The sequence below is a fragment of the Leptonotus elevatus genome, chromosome 15 (assembly GCF_054856555.1).
Source record: "Leptonotus elevatus isolate MCC_2025b chromosome 15, RoL_Lele_1.0, whole genome shotgun sequence".
NCBI lineage: Eukaryota > Metazoa > Chordata > Actinopteri > Syngnathiformes > Syngnathidae > Leptonotus > Leptonotus elevatus.
The window spans coordinates 8,615,099-8,634,743 of record NC_141253.1 but is presented as its reverse complement, the minus strand read 5'-3'; the positions used below and the strand labels follow the sequence as shown (position 1 = coordinate 8,634,743).

Here is a 19,645-nt window from a genome sequence, read left to right as displayed (position 1 = left end):
TCAAATAACTTCATTGTTTTCTTACTATAAAATTATTGTATCAATGTAGTAAAAGATACAACCACATTTGTGTTTGGTAACCACATTTGTCCACCTTTATGTTAACAGGAGTATGAAAAACTGGGGGGGAAAAATATATTTGATTGTACATTTAGAACAGATATAATGTGCAATGCCAGAATAGAAGTAAATGTTTAGTATATTTGTAGTTTACTTTTATCAGTTTGAGTTATTTCAGTGACCATTTTTTCCCTGTAATGGCATATCAACAATTTTGCCAATGTGTTTATGAGCTTGCATCTTTCCTCAAATTATACTGACATTGGACAATCTAACACTCTTGCGGCTGTTTGTTTTATATATCCAACTTAACACTTTGTTGTAATCCTCTTTTCAGTTGTTCCTTTAAACTAATGTTCCTCACATGGGCTTTTTGACCATTGGGAAAGTCCTTGGGAAAATCACAAAGCAAACCTCCTGACCACCCTTTTAAACCTTCCCCATCACTCAAAACAATGGCCTCCATTTTAGTAAAATCTCACAGTTTGGCTTGGTTGTGGGTTATTGATGTATGTATTTATAAATATAACTGTTGCTACCTGTTCTCCAGTCCCTTGTTCAAGCTCGTAAGGCGGGTATCGCATCTGCGATGGCTGCACGATCTTCCATCAAGGATGGGGAGCTGGTGAGCGCTGCAAAAATTGTATTGATGTGAAGAGTTCACACAATCATTTTGTTAACAAGACTATTTTCTCTTTTTAAACTCCTTCATAAAACTGGATCAAAACAGAAAAACCATGTGTACAAGAAGACCCTTCAAGCGCTGATCTATCCAATATCATGCACCACGCCACATAACTTTGAGGTGTGGACTGCCACGACACCCACATACTGTTATGAGTGTGAGGGGCTGCTGTGGGGAATTGCACGGCAAGGTGTCCGCTGTTCGGAGTGTGGTGTCAAGTGTCATGAAAAGTGTCACGAACTGCTGAATGCTGACTGTCTACAGCGTGAGTACAGTTTCCATTACTTGTACTATGGTTACACTGCACTCAGGGAAGATTTTTAGTAGCAGGAACCTCACAGATTCTTCAACTGGGTCATGATTAGGTGCTGCTGAGAAAAGTTCTAAACATGGAGCTGAGGATCGCACTCAGAATATCATCATGGCAATGAAGGACAGAATGAAGATCAGGGAAAGGAACAAACCTGAAATTTTTGAACTTATCAGGGAAGTCTTCATTATCAGCAAAACTGTCCATTCTCAGCAGATGAAGGCAATCAAACAGAGCGTACTGGATGGTACGTCAAAGTGGTCTGCCAAGGTCACTATCACAGGTATGCCCATAAATACTTGAACCAGAAATGATCTTAATATTTCATGCAATATAAATAATTGATACTGAATTATATTCTTGGCTACCTGTCTTTTTCTCCAATATCCTAGTTGTTTGTGCCCAAGGACTTCAGGCAAAGGATAAGACAGGATCTAGTGATCCGTATGTCACCGTGCAGGTGGGCAAGACAAAGAAGAGAACCAAGACTATCTATGGTAACCTTAATCCAGTGTGGGAGGAGAAGTATCACTTGTGAGTAGCTATTATATCTGATGTCAGGCCAAATAAGTGAATTTGAGCCTTTAAAAGAACAGAAAAAACATTTATGTATTATATATTTACCTTTTATTAGTGAATGCCACAACTCGTCAGACAGAATCAAGGTGCGCGTGTGGGATGAGGATGATGACATCAAGTCAAGAGTCAAGCAGCGTCTTAAGAGGGAATCTGATGATTTCCTTGGCCAGAGTATCATTGAAGTCCGAACACTGAGTGGAGAAATGGATGTCTGGTACAATCTAGGTCAGTTTGTTTACTACACATAACAAGAACATGAATGACATTTCGATGTATTCATCCCAGCCATTTTTCACTGAAGTAAACCCCTTTGCTCTCGGCTGTGTTACTAGATTTTGACAGATTTTGAAGCCGCACCGAATGTTGTGTTCTATTGCTATAAAAACATGGAACCTACAAAAAGAAAGATTAGAAAAGTATATTTGTATGTTTCAGTTTTGCATCATTTTACATTAGAATATAGCTAAGTTTCATCATTATTCAGAAACCTGTTAAGAAACACTAGGGAAAAGAGTTTGTTGCAACATGGCCCTGGTTGATCTCTTATACTCTGCTGTCACCTGCTGGCCATTTTTTGCAATAACTACCATTGCTTTAAGCGACCTCTTCAGGTCAGAGGCTGCATCAAAGCCTTCTGTATGCTCTAGCATTAAAAACAAAACAAAACACCATGACAATAATTCAAATAGAACGCGTTTATATGTTTTTGGGAGCAAACAAGTTAATAGTGCATTATACATAGCATATTTTTTGCATTGTATTAATTCTGGCAACAAAACTACAGTATAATCTAATGGATTTGCAAAGAGATATACTGTAATGGACCCTTCGTACTGACATTATTATTTGTTTCATTCTTGCTACCTTCTATAAGGTTCTCCACCTTACCACCTTCATTTGTTGAACCTCATTGCACATCTCAGTTGACTGGGAAACTTTTTTATGCACCCAAGGAAGGATTGTCCCTCAAGTTCCACATTCTTCTGCATAAACGCTGCCTTTTCCTTGGCCTTTTTATTTTGTGAAACTTAAAGAGTCTTTATTGTGCTTGCAGACAGTTTTGCTCTTTAAAAAAACAGCAACTAGCACTCTGCAACATGGTCTCTTCGGGAGTTGTATTTCAAATCAGACAAGGCTCTAATTCTGGAAAAGCGACCACACAGGGTGAAACCAGGCTGTATTGAGTAAGAACCAGTACAATGGAAAAGGGGAATTCGATTCTCATGTGCCATCAAGAAAGCAGGCATTCTACAGAGCTTTGAAATGAACATACTCAGCCAACCTACAATAGCAGGGCACTGTTTCTATGATGCCATTTCATCTGCATTATTAAGTGCTTATTAAAGCTTTGGAAAAGGAAGAAATAAAGTTATTAAAATACTGGTAGGTTTTTCAGTGGCCCTTCTTTTTCTCCATCATCTGCTCCCAAAAATGCCACACCCTTGTTGCTTCTTCTCCTTATGTGTGATTATCAAGTAGCACTGCTCGAGTTAGAAATGGACTGTTCAACCGACATGTATGAATTACCCCTAATAGTAAGCCTGTCAGAGCAAATAGCAGGGGTGAATCGCAAGGCGCTCCGCCTACAATGTCTTCAGTGAACAGACACGGATCCATACAACCTACTGCCTCTGTATCTGTACATTTGAGAGTTTTTATTAGTAGCTACGTGCTCAACAAATCCATCAAAGCTGAGATACTGACATGTCATGCAAATAGACTGAGCAGCAGAGTGTTACCCAGGTTTTGTCTGACCCTGACACTACATATGTGTTTGTATGACCGAGTTTGTGTTAAATTACAGAGAAAAGGACGGACAAGTCAGCCGTGTCAGGGGCCATCCGCCTCCAAATCAATGTGGAGATCAAGGGGGAGGAAAAGGTGGCTCCATACCATGTGCAGTATACCTGTTTGCATGAGGTAATGTAGTAATTCATTAACTACGCATCAAATCATTTTAAATGATATATAAATGGCCAAGTGGATACTGTCCGTAGAGCACTTAAGTCTCCTCTAATCACAGACCTGGTGGCTCTGCCATTGGTGGATTTCAGCTTTACAAATTACCTTAGTAGGGGTGGAGTATTTTATATATCATACAAGCAAATTTAAATGATTGAACTCATTCACTCTCAGCCATTTTCACTGAAGCAAACCCCCTTCGCTCCCTCCTGTTTTACTGGATTTTGACTGATTTTGCAAGGCCCACAGAATATTGTGTTCTATTGCTATACAAACACGGAACCAACCAAAAGAAAGATTAGTATTTTCTTTCATCAGGAAATAAATTATGTTTGTACCTGTTTCCGTTTTGCAGCAATTATCATTAGAATATAGCTAAGTTACATCATTGCTCACAAATCTGTTTAAAACACTGGGGAAAATAGTTTTTTTGCAACATGGCCCTGGTTGATCTCTTATACTATTTTTTTTGTATTAACTACCATTGCTTTAAGCATAGGTCAGAGACTGCATCGAAGCGGTTTGTATGCGCTAGCATAAAAGAAAAAAACGTAAAAATCGCATAAGTACTTTTTTGGGACCATGACAATATTTAGAGTAGGGCATTTTTATACGTTTTTGGGAGCAAATTAGTTAAAATGATCAAAACTCAGAAGATTGTACATCTGTAGAATATGACAGTGATGGTATGAAATCGAGTTTTGTTTTTATTACTCTTTTATATCACAATTCTATTTGTTTGAATGGTTTAATTTGTAAAACAGTACTCAATATGTGAAAACACCATAGCAAGCAAAAACATCCGAGCTGCCTTAAGTGTCATAGATGATCGAATATACTGTATCTGAAATTGTGAATTTGATTGTTTTATAAATTTTCTGTATCAAGGACCACACCAAGGTATTTGAAGTCCACCACTTTGAGATTTGAGAAATACATTGGAATTTGCAATTGTATTGTTTTGTTTGGAAAACATCATGCAGACAGTTTTATGTTGTAGTTTTTTTGTTTACCATTTAAAATGAGACAGTCATAACAAAATACAATTTGGGAGGAGTTCCAACTAAAATCTTGTCCAGCTTCAGAGTACAGTCATTTCTGGACTATAAACCGCTACTTTTTTCACTTGCATTCGACCCTGCGGCTAATTAAAAAGTGCGGCTTATCCATCAGATCACAAGGGGGCGCACTATTAAGGAAGCGCAAGAGCGTCAGGCAGAGCAAAACAAACCAAGTGAGCCCAAATAGTAAAAGAGACAGAACAAGAGCGAGACAATTTGCGCCACCCACCCTCATTATGGAAAAGAAAGTAGCGGGAACCCGGTTCGGTAACATGAAAACACCTGCGGCTTATAGTCTGGTGCGCCTTACCATACAACGCGCCGACAATTTATGACTAATAGACTAAACCTTTTTCATTCCATCCCAGAACCTGTTCCACCACTCTACAGATATCCATGGACATGGTGCGGTGAAAATCCCAGAAGCACGTGGAGATGACGCATGGAAGGTTTATTTTGACGACGTGCCGCAAGACATCGTGGATGAGTTTGCCATGCGTTACGGAATCGAATCAATCTACCAGGCCATGACGTACGTTTGAGATCACAAATGGTCATCTGGCCTGATGAGCATCTGACAAGCACGCATCTTGAGCATAAATCATAGTAAAATGCTTTAACTTGTAATTTTTCATTAAGATTCCTATGTTGCTATTTTCAGGCACTTTGCTTGCCTCTCTTCTAAATACATGTGTCCCGGAGTTCCTGCGGTGATGAGCACACTGCTCGCCAATATCAATGCCTTCTACGCCCACACGACTGCCTCCACCAATGTGTCCGCCTCCGACCGTTTTGCTGCCTCCAATTTTGGGGTTTGTTCTGCCATATGACACACATTTTAACTCCCTATTCGGTTTCAATTGTATACAGTATTGTTTTAGTTTTTTCAGTACTTAAAAAAAAATAATAATAATAATAATAATTATTATAAAAAAACGTCTATTATGTCCTCCGCAGAAAGAACGCTTTGTTAAGCTTCTAGACCAGTTGCACAACTCCTTGCGTATTGATCTCTCTACCTACAGGGTAAGATATTATCATATACCATCATGGCTCTTTTCCACCATTTACTGTATGTCAATTGTCAACTGTCTGCATGTCCAAACTGTCAAAGCAATGCATTTTACAGTCTACAACATTTGTTTGAAATCGTACCAAATAAGGCCTAAATTGATATTCAGTACAGTATCTCCTCAATCCAAATCTATAAAGCTCTTAATGGTCTGGATCCTTCATATGTATTGGATCTGATTTTCTCATAGAGACCCTCGCGGACCCTGAAGTCCTCTGGCACTGACCTTTTAACAATACCAGTGATTAGAGACAAACCCCACAGCGAGACAGCATTACAATTTTATGGCCCCCGTTTATGGAATGGCCTGCCGGAGAACCTCAGGACTGCAGAGAATACCGATATTTTTAATCTTTTAGTTTTGCGTTTGGCTGATTTATTTGTTTTTATTGTTTTTAATTGATTTTACTTGTATTTATCTTTTATTTGTTCGTTTTACTTACACTCATTTAATGTTTTTTTTTTTTAAATATAAATTGTTTATATGTACATGTATGTATATATGTGTGTGTGTGTTTTATACTCTTGCTTTTACCTCCATATCATTTTATTCTACACATACAGTACATTAAACTAAAATAAATGTATTTTACAGAACCACTTCCCTGCCAGCAACAAGGATCGCCTCCAGGATTTAAAATCCACTGTAGATCTTTTAACTAGCATCACATTCTTCAGAATGAAGGTAGCCCACACACACATGCATGCACATGATGTTGATAAAACGTATAGGCAAAAACTTGGATTTATTTGATTTGCCAATAAATATATCCTGAAAAAAAGGCAAACTGAATATGGCATTGTGTGAGGTCTTGTCACTGTCGGTGCTACTTACCCCATATGGTGTTCAGGTCCAGGAGTTACAATCTCCACCGAGAGCCAGCCAAGTTGTGAGAGACTGTGTCAAGGCCTGTCTCAACTCCACCTTTGATTACATCTTCAATAACTGCCATGATTTATACAGCCAACAGTACCAGCCTGTGGAAATGGTGAGTCACACAATGATTACTCAGCTGTAATGCAAGTATCTGGAATGGCTATTTTTGACTTATTTTTATGTATTTAATTTAGAACAAGGAAGAGCTCTCTTTAGAGGATCAAGGCCCAAGTATCAAGAACTTGGACTTCTGGCCCAAACTCATTATGCTCATCGTCTCCATCATTGATGAGGACAGGAACTCCTACACACCCGTGCTGAACCAGTTAGTATTGTTAGCTTTTGGGGATAGGCGAGTACCAATACCAGGTATCGGTATCAGTGCCAATACTAGCCTCTTTTTAAGGTATAGGTAGTCGCGGTGGTGTCAGATACCACCGGTGGTGGCATGGCCCTCTTGTGGCCATTTTACGATTAGGAACTAGAAATGAGAAGAAAAGAAAAATTCTGTTAATATTGGGATGTATAAGTCTTTCGCTAAAATTATGTTATTTTAATTTTATTTATCAAAAGTACTAAAGGTATTGGTACTAAGTATAATAAGTAACGTCCCTCTTAGCTTTACATTTCTAAATTGGGTTCATTGTATTTTTGTACAACCCGTGTGTGTTTATTTGGTCTCAAAATCCATTCAAATTCCTCTATTCATCTTTCGCATTTCTTTATATTTTTTTCTAGGTTTCCTCAAGAATTGAATGTAGGGAAGGTGTCAGCGGAGGTCATGTGGACATTGTTTGCTCAAGACATAAAGTATGCTATGGAAGGTACGTGACTCTGTGGTTTATTAGCAAGTTTCGAGAGAATAATAGAAATAACGAATGTAGTTGTACAGGCATCTAAATGATTCTCATATTTCCCAGGAGTGTCCTTGCACTTTTCTGTTCCATAGCAAAGCCACACAATTCTCCAAAGTGTGACAGCTATTGCAGTATATAGTAATTTAGCTCATGTCCCCAAGATAAATTCCCATGTGGACCACCACAGGAGAATATCTATCTCACATAATTAAATAACCAAAAAACTGCTCCCTTCTTGTGCCCCAAGTCAGCTTGAATTGGTTCCTGTTTCCCATGACCCCAAACGGAAGAAGTAGAAAAGAAAATTGGTTGATGGATAAAATGTTTCAGGCGCACTATAGTTACTTTCAAAGTGTTTTTTTTTTGTTTTTTTCAAATACGTTTCCCATCAAGTTTGAAGAGATACAGCAAGCTACTGGTTATATAAATAACCTACTCACCTACAACTTTACATTTGTTATTTAGCCCTTGGATTCACACGCCAACATTTTAGACTTTTGTACACTTTGTGTCTTTTCCTCCTCCAGAACATGAAAAACACAGACTGTGTAAAAGTACTGACTACATGAACCTGCACTTCAAAGTGAAATGGCTTTTTGATGAATATGTCAAGGAGCTACCTAACTTTAAGGAAGTTATTCCGGACTACCCATCGTAAGTAATCGTTGAGCTAATTCACTAATACCAACAATTTATCCGAGAAAAATCTTTTATAAATACTTATTGTGTAATTTTTTTGCCGTAGATGGTTCTTGCAATTTGTGCTGCAGTGGTTGGCTGAAAATGAGGATGTATCGATGGAATTTATGCATGGAGCCTTAGAGAGAGACAAAAAAGATGGGGTAAGAGGATGGAGAAACATTTCTGAACGTTTGAGGTTGCGCTTTAATAATCATGCGGAACCTGTGCCAATGCAGTTCCAGCAAACGTCTGAGCACGCACTCTTCTCCTGCTCCGTGGTGGACATCTTTACCCAGCTCAACCAAAGCTTCGAGATCATCAAGAAACTGGAATGCCCTGACCCTAATGTCATGGCACAGTACAGTCGCCGCTTCTCCAAGGTAACCCTTTAAAAACGTTTTTTTGTGTGAATCTACCTTTTATATTTATTATTATATTTTTTAATTCTGCCATTTATTGCCGTGCTACTACTTCTATATTTCTCGACCGATTCAAACATTCCAATTTCAACATGTTCCAAAAATTCACGATTCGCCGGCTATTACTTTTCTCAGTCATAAACTTTTACAGTTTTTCCATAATTCAAAATTTTTCCACATCTATTTCGAATGAGACATTCAACAATTCATTCCCATTTGAAATTCAAAATGTTCAGCTCATTCAATTCACCTTGTGATCAACGGTCGACTCTCCCCCAATTCCTACATTGCAAAAATCAGGGTTAGGTTTAGGATTTAAGGTTTGAGCTGAACTTACCCCATAATATATACTGTTCACATTCAAAATAACAGATTCAAATAGTTCCCATTTGAAATCCAAATCATTCTGCTCATTCATTTAACCTTTGATTGATTAACATTTTCAATGTTCCAAAACTTTACATATCTCAAAATTTCACATTTTTCACTCACATATGACCAATTTCCACAAAAATCATTTTACCTGATTCATATAATTAAATATCATTCCACATCATTCAATGCATGCATTTGTCACTGCCATTCAAGATCATTCTTTATTGATCAATATCTCATTGCAAATAATTCAATACCATTTGACATAAAATCTTTCAAAAACATTAATCCTCATTCAATACGATTCTACATTTCTATATATTTTCATTCAGCATTCACACATAATTTCTCCAGAAATTGTTTAATCTAGGTAATTATAAAATGCTGCATTTCAACGAGACAACAGATTATTGCATAAAATGAGTTTTCAAACAGCTTTTCAGTTGGGGAAAGAAAGTGCAGCATTTTTGGGGGGGTTTGTTGCATGAAGAAGAACATTTTAGGACTTGTGGGAATTATTTAATTTTTTAGATAAACTAGGAAGAAATTAACTGTCTTTTATATACTATTATTTCAATTTCCCAAAGGTTTACTTTTTTCCTCTCTCATCTACCCAGACTATTGCCAAAGTTCTTCTGAAGTACAGTGCCATTCTTAGCATGAGTTTTCCTTCATACGTTGACAAGGAAAAGATCGTAAGTGGACTTTTTACTGAACTAAACCAAATTGTTACTATAATAATCTTCTTAGTCCGTTATTCTAATCTCACTCCCTCCTTGTATATGCTTCTGTGCAGCCCTGCGTCCTGATGAATAATGTGCAGCAGTTGCGAATCTTGTTGGAAAAGATGTTTGAGTATATGGGTGCCAAACAGGTAAGCCTTCGGATAAATTTGACTTGGATTAGATAGTTGTGATATATTGATGTTGTTTAAGGAATTGACCCTGTGATAGAAGATGGTGAGACTATTTTTCTGCATTTGAGTTCCACATGTTCAGCAGCTGTAGGAAGGACTGTGATGTACTCCCATATAGCTTACCTTTGACTTCCTTTTCCAATCCCTAGAAAGCGTTGTTCCCAAATGTAAAGCTTCTTGTGGTTGTGCATGGTTAGTTTTAAGTGAGTTGGTTGGGCATTATCACTTAAATTTCAACTATTGTGTTCAATGTACATTTTAAAGCAAAATGAGTTGATGGAAGAGGAAGAGGAAGAAGCAGAAGAGGTAGGTTTTCAGCACAATGTGACTGGCTGAAAAAAGGCCAATTAAATATATAGTGTTAAACGGGTTACCTGTGACACTTCCTCACTGTTTATATTGCATCATGCCCTGCCTTGTCTGGCTTAAACAACAGGTGACGACTTGTAAAGAGGACGCATTGGCTCCGGTGCGTACTGTGGTTAGATTAATAACTAGTTCCATTAGACATATTTGTACTAAGTGGAACCTCGTGATTGTACTCTGTCTGGAAAAGGGAAATGTATGTCATCTGTGACAAAAATAGTTGCTGTTAATGTTCCGTGATGTTGTGGCAATGCAAATTTGTCACACAATCCTTTGGGAGGCCACCAGATTAGATTTAGTTAGTTAGTTGTTACTTTGTGTCTAGATAGGCACATGCTAGCCACTTCATTAGGTACACTTGCTCAGTCTAATGAAATCAAATACAAGGGCTGTATTTAAAAAATTTAAAACAAAGAAAGGAAAAAGCATCCTTTATTGCTATTTTTTAATTGACACAGAGTTAAATTTAACAATTTGTAAATTGTTGTACTTTGCAATTATGTATATTTGTGTATCTATGTCACTGTCAATTCAAAATAATTATTCAACAATATTCTGGTTTGATATTGCTCTTGTATTGGATGTCATAACATAATAATGTATCGAATGACTTGAGCAATTTGTGGACATTTGCACTATTTTTTTGTTTTTTGTTTTTGGTTGTGTCTTATGATTTCATTTATTTGGAATGTTTTGTTGGATTTTACAATAACACCCAAACCTCGTATAATCTTTCCACATTATTTAGCCTTTCATCATTTTAATATCCAGAATTTGTATTTATTTTCACTTCTTCTGAGACGTCATGATGTTTTGTTTTTTCATTTTTTCCCCCAGTGCAACGATAGAATACTAGCACGTCAGGCAAGTTATATGCAAACATGTTTCTGATACATGTTTGCATTGAATTACATACTTTTTTTCAAGCACCTTAATATTTGATTCTGGTTTTGGCAACGAGACTTAACATCATCTTTTTACCGCCTCTGTTAGTTTGAGGAGGAAGAGGAAGAGGGAGAAAGGGAGGAAGGGGACAAAATTCAAGTTGAGGTTTGTTGCAGTCATAATTGTAGCCCAAATCATCCATGTGAATTGTTTCCTTCCTTTTTCTTCTCCCGGAAACATAATGCATTGTCAGCTAAACCCCTATGGAATTTCACAGGGTGTGTAATAACTTTCATTTCTGGTGCTAACAGTCATCAGTCAGTCCGTTCCAAGGCCTTTCCTAAAATCTGTTCACTCATTTCCTCTTTAACAAACAGCCTTTGCTGACTGGTTTTGCCTTTTCTTAATATGTGTCCTTTCCCCTCCTCAAATATATTCTGCAATAGACTGATGAGGAGAAGGTGGGTATCAATATTATATATGAACTTACAGTCTATCTTTTAATGTGAATATTTACTGTATTTACTAAAACATTGTCTAACATTCCTACCACGTTAAGCTGGATACTCCAGTAGAGAAGGTAAGAAGCACAACAATCTAGTTGTCACTGCCAGTCCTCCCCTGAAGCCAATCCTCAGTGCCACCTAGCAAAAAAAATTCAATATTCCTTTTATGACTAACTCTTGCAAGGCTGAGATCATGATTATAAAAAAAGAGATCACTGATCTGAGCATACATCACCATATTTATTAAGATAACGCCTTTGTATGCCTGGGTTATAGTAAGGCAAGGCTCGAAATAAGCAGTTTCACATCAGTTTGCAGGTCAAATTTTATTTTTATATTTTTAGGTATTTTGCACCTCATTAGTACGCAATGAATAGCAAAACTGAGAATCAAACACCGTCAAAAGTGGTGATGTGTCTGTCTGTCGCGACAGTAAAGCCTAAATTATTAAAAGTTACATTTTAAGGTTTAAAAAAAAAAATATATATATATATATTTATTTTTTTTACGTAGTTTTTTGAAGCTCCGTAACGCATGGCAAATTCATCCACGATGTCTTGCGGCACGTCGTCAAAATAAACCTTCCATGCGTCATCTCCACGTGCTTCTGGGATTTTCACCGCACCATGTCCATGGATATCTGTAGAGTGCTGGAACAGGTTCTGGGATGGAATGAAAAAGGTTTAGTCAATTAGTCATAAGTTGTCAGCGCGTTGTATGGTATTGTTTCATTCTAGGGAAGGGCATTTGAAAAATATGAAAGACCTTTTAGAGCATTTAAATGTACAAGCCAAGAGTAATCATCATAATCAGTCAGCTGACAAAAAGGCGAATGTTAAGGGTGGAATGTTGAAAACGCCTACAGTAATTTCTGAACTACAATGGTGCAACCTGACTATAAGCCGCGCTAGCTAAATTTGGGGAATACTGCACATATAAGCCGCACCTGACTGTCAGCCGCAGGTCTTTTTAATGTTCCCGCTTCATTATTTTTCATAATGAGGGTGCAAATTGTCTCGCTCTCGTTCTGTCTCTCCTACTGTATTTGGGCTCACTTGGTTTGTTTTGCTCTGCCTGACGCTCTTGCGCTTCCTTTATAGTGCGCCCCCTTGTGATCTGATGGATAAGCCGCACCTTTGTATTACTGTAGAGCAAGTAAAGGAATAATTTTAATACATTTTATTGAATACATTTATATTATACCAGATCTTTAAAACATTTAATAAAATTTGCTTTGCTTCTAGACAAGAAAAATATTTTTACTTCTATAAACAATGTACATTAAAAAAAATGTTTTTTTTATTTTATCAAAAAAGAAAGCAAACCAATTGTTCATTCATTATATTGTGATTTATTCATTTATTTATTTATTGCTTCAGTTCTCGGGGATTAACCAACCCCAAAAATGTTCCACTACGTTAGAACGTTGCTCCTCAAATGATTCACAAAACTGCTCCACAAATGAAAATAAAAATATTTAAAAAATGATTTGAGCCTTGCTGTAGAGGCATTTTCCTTTTCCTTTTTCCTTCTCCTTATTGTATTATAGTATTACCATGATTTATTGGTACGCATTGTCTCATATGTTAAAATGAGGAATTTTTACAACTGTAATCATGTATTTTTATTTTACTTGAAATTACACTGTGCTTTTGTCAATTTATTGCTGAATTGTCAGCGCTGTGTTACAAATATGAATAGAACATGTACTTGCTTTTTTTTTAAGGTATCTGTACTATCGACGGCGGCTGATCAGAAACTAGAAATGAGAAGAATAGAAAATTTACATAAATTTAATGCATTTTTTTTTAATTGTAATTCTAATTGTCATTTTTTTTTTGTATGTATCAAGAGTACTAGTGTTATCGGTACTTGGTATCAGTGACTACTCAAGAGTTGAGTACTTGTAAGGGTATAGGCCTGAAAAAAAATTGTTAATTTGAATATTATATTAAAAAAATTTAAGTGCTTACATCAAATTTCAGTACCACTTGATTTTAGAGCATTCAATTTTATTTGAGAACAAACACCTTTCATTATAAAGCATTTTGTGAAATAAAAAGATATATTAATTTGTATCTGATTTATTTGCCACTTTACTTTGCATGTGTTTACATTCTCTCTATTTTACCTCCATTGTGATAATACTTGGGTTTTTCTGTGTGTATTCTTTCTGCAGATGGACACCGAGGCAAGCGATCTGCTGAACAACCTGCAGGTGAAGCTGAACAGCGTGCTGGATGAGCTCAGCAGTACATTTGGAAACAGGTAGAGCCCCCCTGCCCGCATTTCAAAGTACATACGTAGGCCACTTAATTCCACACGCGTTCATGCCGACTTCCGTGAACTTCCAGTTTCCAGAGCCGCATCAATGACTGCATGCGTCAGATGGCATCTCTGCTATATCAGATAAAAGGTCCGCTCAACGCCAACACCAAAAACCAGGTGGAGGCCGACTCTGATAACATGCTACGGCCACTTATGGATTTCCTGGATGGGAAGTGAGTGCTCTAACTCAAGAATTCAGTGTGTGACGATGTGCCCGTTAAACTGTATGATCGGCGTAATGGACCAAGAAGTTCAAGCATATTTTCTTTCATGTGCTTGATTCTGCAGGTTGACGCTGTTTGCAACCATATGTGAGAAGACTGTTTTGAAGCGTGTGCTCAAGGAGCTGTGGAGGATTGTGATGACCAACCTGGAGAAGACTATTGTCCTCCCCCAGGGCAATGACACATTTGTAAGCTTTATTTTTTTTTATTTGCGATCTATTTGAGTTGCAAAAATGGCACATTTATCGGTGCACATTTTTCAGGGTGCACAGATACTCTCGGCTGCAAAGGAGCTTGGGCAACTTTCCAAACTCAAAGTAAGTAAATATATTGACTCAATGTGAATAATTTGTCTATGGTAGTTTAACTCGGCTTTTTGTGCAGGATCACATGGCAGGGGAGGCAAAGAGCCTGTCTCCGAGGCAGTGTGCTGTTATGGATGTTGCACTGGACACGATTAAGGTCAGATGACTTAAACGGAGTGCACTTTAGATAAATCATGTTACAGTATCAACAGTGAAGCCACCCATCAGTTGCCTACGTGGGAAAGACTGAACTTAAAGTAAACATTTATTGGCATGAATTTCGATCAAGTATTGCGCTTTAGATGCCAACCCAGGCTACATTACTCATTGTTGTTCGTTCGTCACATTTTTGATGCCAAGAAAGGGACAGAGTACGCCCTGGCCTATTTTCGAGCCAAACCAACAAACATTCACTTTTTCACGCACACCCAATAAAAATTAATAACCCTTAATTAACTAGTCGTGCTTTTGGAATGTGGGAGGAACTGAGAACTCCTGCAGCAAACTCAACAGAAGCACCTACACTATTCAATATTCTAGATGACACAAAGACTTAAGGTAAAGTATCAACAGGCTGGTTAAGTAAATGGCACATTAGATGATCAAAGACAAGGCCTGGGTCATGAGAGAGTTATGATACTGTATAGTTGTACATGACTGCAAACTACAACCACAATAATAAACATAATAATAATTGATGTAAATTAATGTCTCTCAAAATTCATTATCTTTGTTGTAGTCAGAATTGTTGATACAGCTCTTATGTGGCCCTTACCCACACTCTGAGTGGCTCCTTGATTAATTAAAGACATTTTGAAGATTTTATTTTTATTTTTACAAGCGTCTAAATGCATTATGAAAAAATATATGCATATATGTAATTTAAAAAAGAAAAGAAAAAAGCAAACGTGCATATTTTTTTCTAGTTTAAAATACTGTAGTATATTATTTGTCATACAGCTGGTTAGGAAATGCATGATCCTATGGGGCCCCCTAGTGGCCACCTCTGTCATTTAAATTGATCACCCATTGTAAAAATAAATGAATCTATGAAGACAAACATAATAATAGAGCCCATATTTGTCTGTGCTTTTTGGTATGAGCCCATTGCTGTGTCAATACACTCCACATACCGCAATGATGCAGCTTCCCGCCAAAATAATCAATGTGAAAAATTGGCTTTTTTGTTTTGTTTTTTTGCAGCAATATTTCCATGCAGGAGGCAACGGTCTGAAGAAGGCCTTCCTGGAGAAGAGTGCTGAGCTGTCCTCTCTTCGCCACACCCTTTCCCTCTACACTCAGACCACTGACACACTCATCAAGACCTTTGTGACCAGTCAACATGGTCAAGGTAAGCAATTAGAAGGACAGTTTCCCCTATAAACTATTATATTCTGTGACCTATATACTTTTACGCTTTTTCTAAAAGTTGTTCCCCACACTTGACTGTGTTGACAAGTTGTTGCTGTCTTTTCTTTATTTCCCGTGCTGCGTATGTGCTAGTGCACAATGGGAAAGGTATTAGGTTAACGCCCAATGAAAAAATACAGCCCAGCAGGGGTAGGTTTCGTCATCATAGAACATGTGACCCTTTCCCACCTCCCCACATCCGACCACTAATACAACCTCTAAAAGCATCCACATCTCATCATCTCGAATCCAATTTTTTTTAGAAGTGGGAAAAATCCAAAGTCATTAATACACTGTGTGCGTTGCCTTCAAATAGGTTCAGGTGTGTCCAACCCGATTGGCGAGGTGTCCGTCCAAGTTGAGCTCCACACTCATCCTAAAAGTGGAGAACGCAAAGTTTCCGCCAAAGGTCACAGAGTAACACGCCTAATGGCATTTTGGAATTCAAAAAGTTTCACTTAATGCTTACTTGTTCTTCCACTTACAGTTGTGGCCGCCACAGATTTGAAATGGCAGACGCCTGGAATGTTCCGGCCCTTTGTGGAGCTCACCATGATCGGACCGCACCTCAGTGACAAGAAGCGTAAATTCCAGACCAAATCCAAGAACAACAGTTGGTCTCCCAAGTTCAACGAGACCTTCCACTTGTGAGTTTAAACACTGAGGTGTTCTTGTAGCTTTTAATAAAGAAGAGATGACTTCTGGAATCTTTTTTTTATTATTTTTTCATCATTAATAAAAGTAACAAATGTGTAAAGAGAGACTGTGTCATGTAGTCGGGAAGGCAGTAATATCAGTAATAGAAACCAAAAATGTAAACGAAACGAGCATGTACAGGAAGTCCTCGATTTAAAAATAAAAAATAACAATAAAATAATAATAATAACAATAATAATAATAATAATAATAAAAAAATTAAAAAAATAAAAATTAAAAAAAATGTAAACAAATCAAAAATATGTCACTTGCACCAACAATTCGCATCTCTCTCTCTCTCCAGTGTCCTGGGAAACCAGGATGGTTTTGAATGCTATGAGCTGCAAGTGTGCGTCAAGGACTACTGCTTCGGTCGAGCCGACCGGGTGGTGGGCTTGTCTGTGATCCAGTTAAGAGACATCATGGAGAAGGGCAACTGCGCCTGCTGGTGCCCGCTGGCTCAGTGCATCCACATGGACGACACGGGCGTCACCGCCATGCGGATCTTGTCGCAGCGCTCAAGCGATGACGTGGCCAAGGAATTCGTGCGGCTCAAGTCGGAAACGAGATCAGCCGAAGAGGGCAGATGAGCTGGGGGGGGGGACGGGACGGAACGGACTTTTCTCGATCTTCAACATAACTGAAGTTTGGTAGCACCTTATCAGAATCACTTACACACACTATCATGCTTGACCCCACACATTTTACTTGGCCCTTCGTCAGCTTTTTTTTTTTCTTTCACTTAAATCTTTTAATTTGCTCACCATACCCTCAAGGTCCCCCTCCTCCATAGTGTTGTCATAACCCACCCAGGCCTCCTCCGACCTTGGCCACCGAGTTTGATGCCTTACACTCAAAGTCAAAACTGTGAATGTGTCAAATGAAGTCGATTGAAATGCTCAAAGATCCACGCCGGTCTTTTTGAGTAAATGTGACGATGACAATCAATTTCGTCTCATGCAGTGTCTAAGGTGATCAAATTTGAAGAAAAGCTCTTTTTAGGTGTCTTTTAGCACTGGGTGAGTTGAATATGTGCTTTGTGCCATTTGGAGGTTTTCATAACACAATGTGAAAGATCCCCGGTTCCTTCAGTAAGTGTGGAAACACATACATGATATTAAAAAGTCCTTATGAATACACCATTCCTATAGATTTGCAAAGCGCAGCCATGGTAGGGAAGACATTTTATTTATTTATTTTTTTAAACAATTATTTATTCTAAGGATGTATTTGCACAGTTGTTGCTGTGGCAGTGTTACAAATTGTAAAGGGAATAACTTCTTTACACGCTATGATTTTATTTACACACACACACACACACACATATATATTAGTGATGGGATCATGAAGCTTCATGGTGGTTTTGGTATAAAGATTAAGACTAGTGCGTCTTTAAACCAAGAGCACCATCTCGGTGATTAATAAAATAACGCAAGTGGTTCATGAAACTTCATTTTCCCATCACTAATATATATATAAACCTTTATCGTAAACTTTTGGCAGCACAACTTCAGAGTTTATTTTAAGTGTTTACTTGATGATGGTTTACATGTGGACGGGCGGCATATTAGTTACAGCCTGAGTGCGTAAACAATAAATGATGATGCTTCCATACAGGAAATATTTAGATGTCGTCTTTAACTTTCACAGTCCACCGCTTTCAGACAATTTTATAGTAAAGAAAGGAAAAACGTTGGAAAGCTTCTAGGTTTCCAAAAATGTGAAGAATAGGTATAGATTTGTCGCCCACTCTGATTTCTTGTTGTCGTCTGCTCATGTGTTCAGTTGCCTTACTGTGATTGTTTGTATTTTAAACCCTTAATAAATCACGCTCTTTTTTTTTGCCTATCCACTGTGAGGTTTTCTACCTCTTGGCCCGTTCCTGAATTCCAAGTGATTTTCTTTTTTCTTTTTTTTTCTACTTTTTGTCTTTGTTTCTACAAATGCTGTATCTAAATATTTTTTTGTCTCTGGATGGTATTTTGTATGTGTGTGTGCGTGTATTGTGTTTTAAATTATTCGAAAACAATGTGACAGTGAGATATGTTTTTCATTTGATGCTAACACTAATCCATGTGTGCCATCAAAGTGTTTTTATTACTGATCGAGAAATGTTTAAAATGTCACTCGTAATGAAGGATGTTTTTGCAATATGGGAACCTCAATCACTTTTTAACAAACGATAACCTGTCAAACCGAAATAGATTAAATATTTTATGTAATATAAACTACATGTTTCTTGTGCCATTTTTAAAAAAAAATGTTTTTCTGCATGTGTTATGTTTTGCAACTCCACTTTGTTACAGCAAGAGATGACACATACAGTACAGTATATCAGTGATTGATTTTTATTTATTTTTAGATTTTGTCACCATGTACATGTTGCCATTTAAATATTCCAATTAATTTTCTATAAAGTATCTGCCAATCAAAATGTGATTGTTGTATGACTCAACGTTACATTAACCTAATTGGAGAAAAACGGTGGTTGTCACAATTTTATGGTCGCTGAGATTCCACTAAACCCCCCTGAAATCAACCCCCCCCCCCCCCCTGATATGTCAAGGCAAGTACACCGCAAGCCTTGCAGCACTGCAGCACTGCAGTCATATGTATATTAGCACCCTCTACTGGTAAAATGTTCATACGACACCTTACAACAGCGAGTCAACTAGCAAAAACGTTTTAATATTAAACTTAACATCTACAGTAGTCTATATATATATATATATATATATATATGCAGACAGATAGATGACTGGTTTCGTCTGTATTTTTGTAAATGTAAACTCACGCTTTTTGGGATCTAATTGGACTATTTACAAATGTATTCTAAAAGTAAAGCTTAATTGCATTATTAAGACTGATTTAATACAACATTTGCCCATTTCTGTCATTCACATTTTTACATAACATGCAAATTAATTGGTATTGAGTCTTCGAATTAGAAATATATCAACCCAAACAATTATTTACAATATGTTCTTTGCAGCCCCGTTAGTTTAAAAAACTGCATTCTGATTAATCTTGTTTGTGGAATTTGAATAAAGCAGCAAAATCCACCTTTTTTT

The 19,645-nt window shown here is 37.4% G+C and overlaps 1 protein-coding gene across 13 annotated transcripts in view; it reads left to right on the top strand.

Moving 5' to 3' along the window:
- unc13bb (unc-13 homolog Bb (C. elegans)) overlaps positions 1–18,802 on the top strand; it is a 52,442-nt gene extending 33,640 nt beyond the window's left edge. For 8 of the 13 annotated variants that reach the window (XM_086096174.1, XM_086096173.1, XM_086096172.1 and 5 more), the window contains 34 exons: positions 611–685; positions 791–1,010; positions 1,111–1,338; positions 1,448–1,589; positions 1,690–1,859; positions 3,439–3,554; positions 5,026–5,189; positions 5,319–5,469; positions 5,615–5,683; positions 6,325–6,414; positions 6,581–6,718; positions 6,801–6,931; positions 7,345–7,430; positions 7,991–8,117; positions 8,209–8,305; positions 8,381–8,524; positions 9,556–9,633; positions 9,735–9,812; positions 10,119–10,160; positions 10,291–10,323; positions 11,058–11,084; positions 11,214–11,270; positions 11,552–11,566; positions 11,665–11,685; positions 13,791–13,879; positions 13,966–14,112; positions 14,228–14,351; positions 14,427–14,480; positions 14,548–14,625; positions 15,672–15,819; positions 15,972–16,028; positions 16,195–16,287; positions 16,366–16,525; positions 16,879–18,802. In XM_086096174.1, the coding sequence (XP_085952300.1) occupies positions 611–685; positions 791–1,010; positions 1,111–1,338; positions 1,448–1,589; positions 1,690–1,859; positions 3,439–3,554; positions 5,026–5,189; positions 5,319–5,469; positions 5,615–5,683; positions 6,325–6,414; positions 6,581–6,718; positions 6,801–6,931; positions 7,345–7,430; positions 7,991–8,117; positions 8,209–8,305; positions 8,381–8,524; positions 9,556–9,633; positions 9,735–9,812; positions 10,119–10,160; positions 10,291–10,323; positions 11,058–11,084; positions 11,214–11,270; positions 11,552–11,566; positions 11,665–11,685; positions 13,791–13,879; positions 13,966–14,112; positions 14,228–14,351; positions 14,427–14,480; positions 14,548–14,625; positions 15,672–15,819; positions 15,972–16,028; positions 16,195–16,287; positions 16,366–16,525; positions 16,879–17,164 (3,735 nt within the window). In that variant the 3' untranslated portion in view covers positions 17,165–18,802. The remainder of the gene's footprint in view (positions 1–610; positions 686–790; positions 1,011–1,110; positions 1,339–1,447; positions 1,590–1,689; positions 1,860–3,438; positions 3,555–5,025; positions 5,190–5,318; positions 5,470–5,614; positions 5,684–6,324; positions 6,415–6,580; positions 6,719–6,800; positions 6,932–7,344; positions 7,431–7,990; positions 8,118–8,208; positions 8,306–8,380; positions 8,525–9,555; positions 9,634–9,734; positions 9,813–10,118; positions 10,161–10,290; positions 10,324–11,057; positions 11,085–11,213; positions 11,271–11,551; positions 11,567–11,664; positions 11,686–13,790; positions 13,880–13,965; positions 14,113–14,227; positions 14,352–14,426; positions 14,481–14,547; positions 14,626–15,671; positions 15,820–15,971; positions 16,029–16,194; positions 16,288–16,365; positions 16,526–16,878) is intronic. The other 5 variants (XM_086096176.1, XM_086096164.1, XM_086096162.1 and 2 more) reach the window with 4 other exon arrangements.
- The last annotated feature ends 843 nt before the right edge of the window (positions 18,803–19,645 follow it).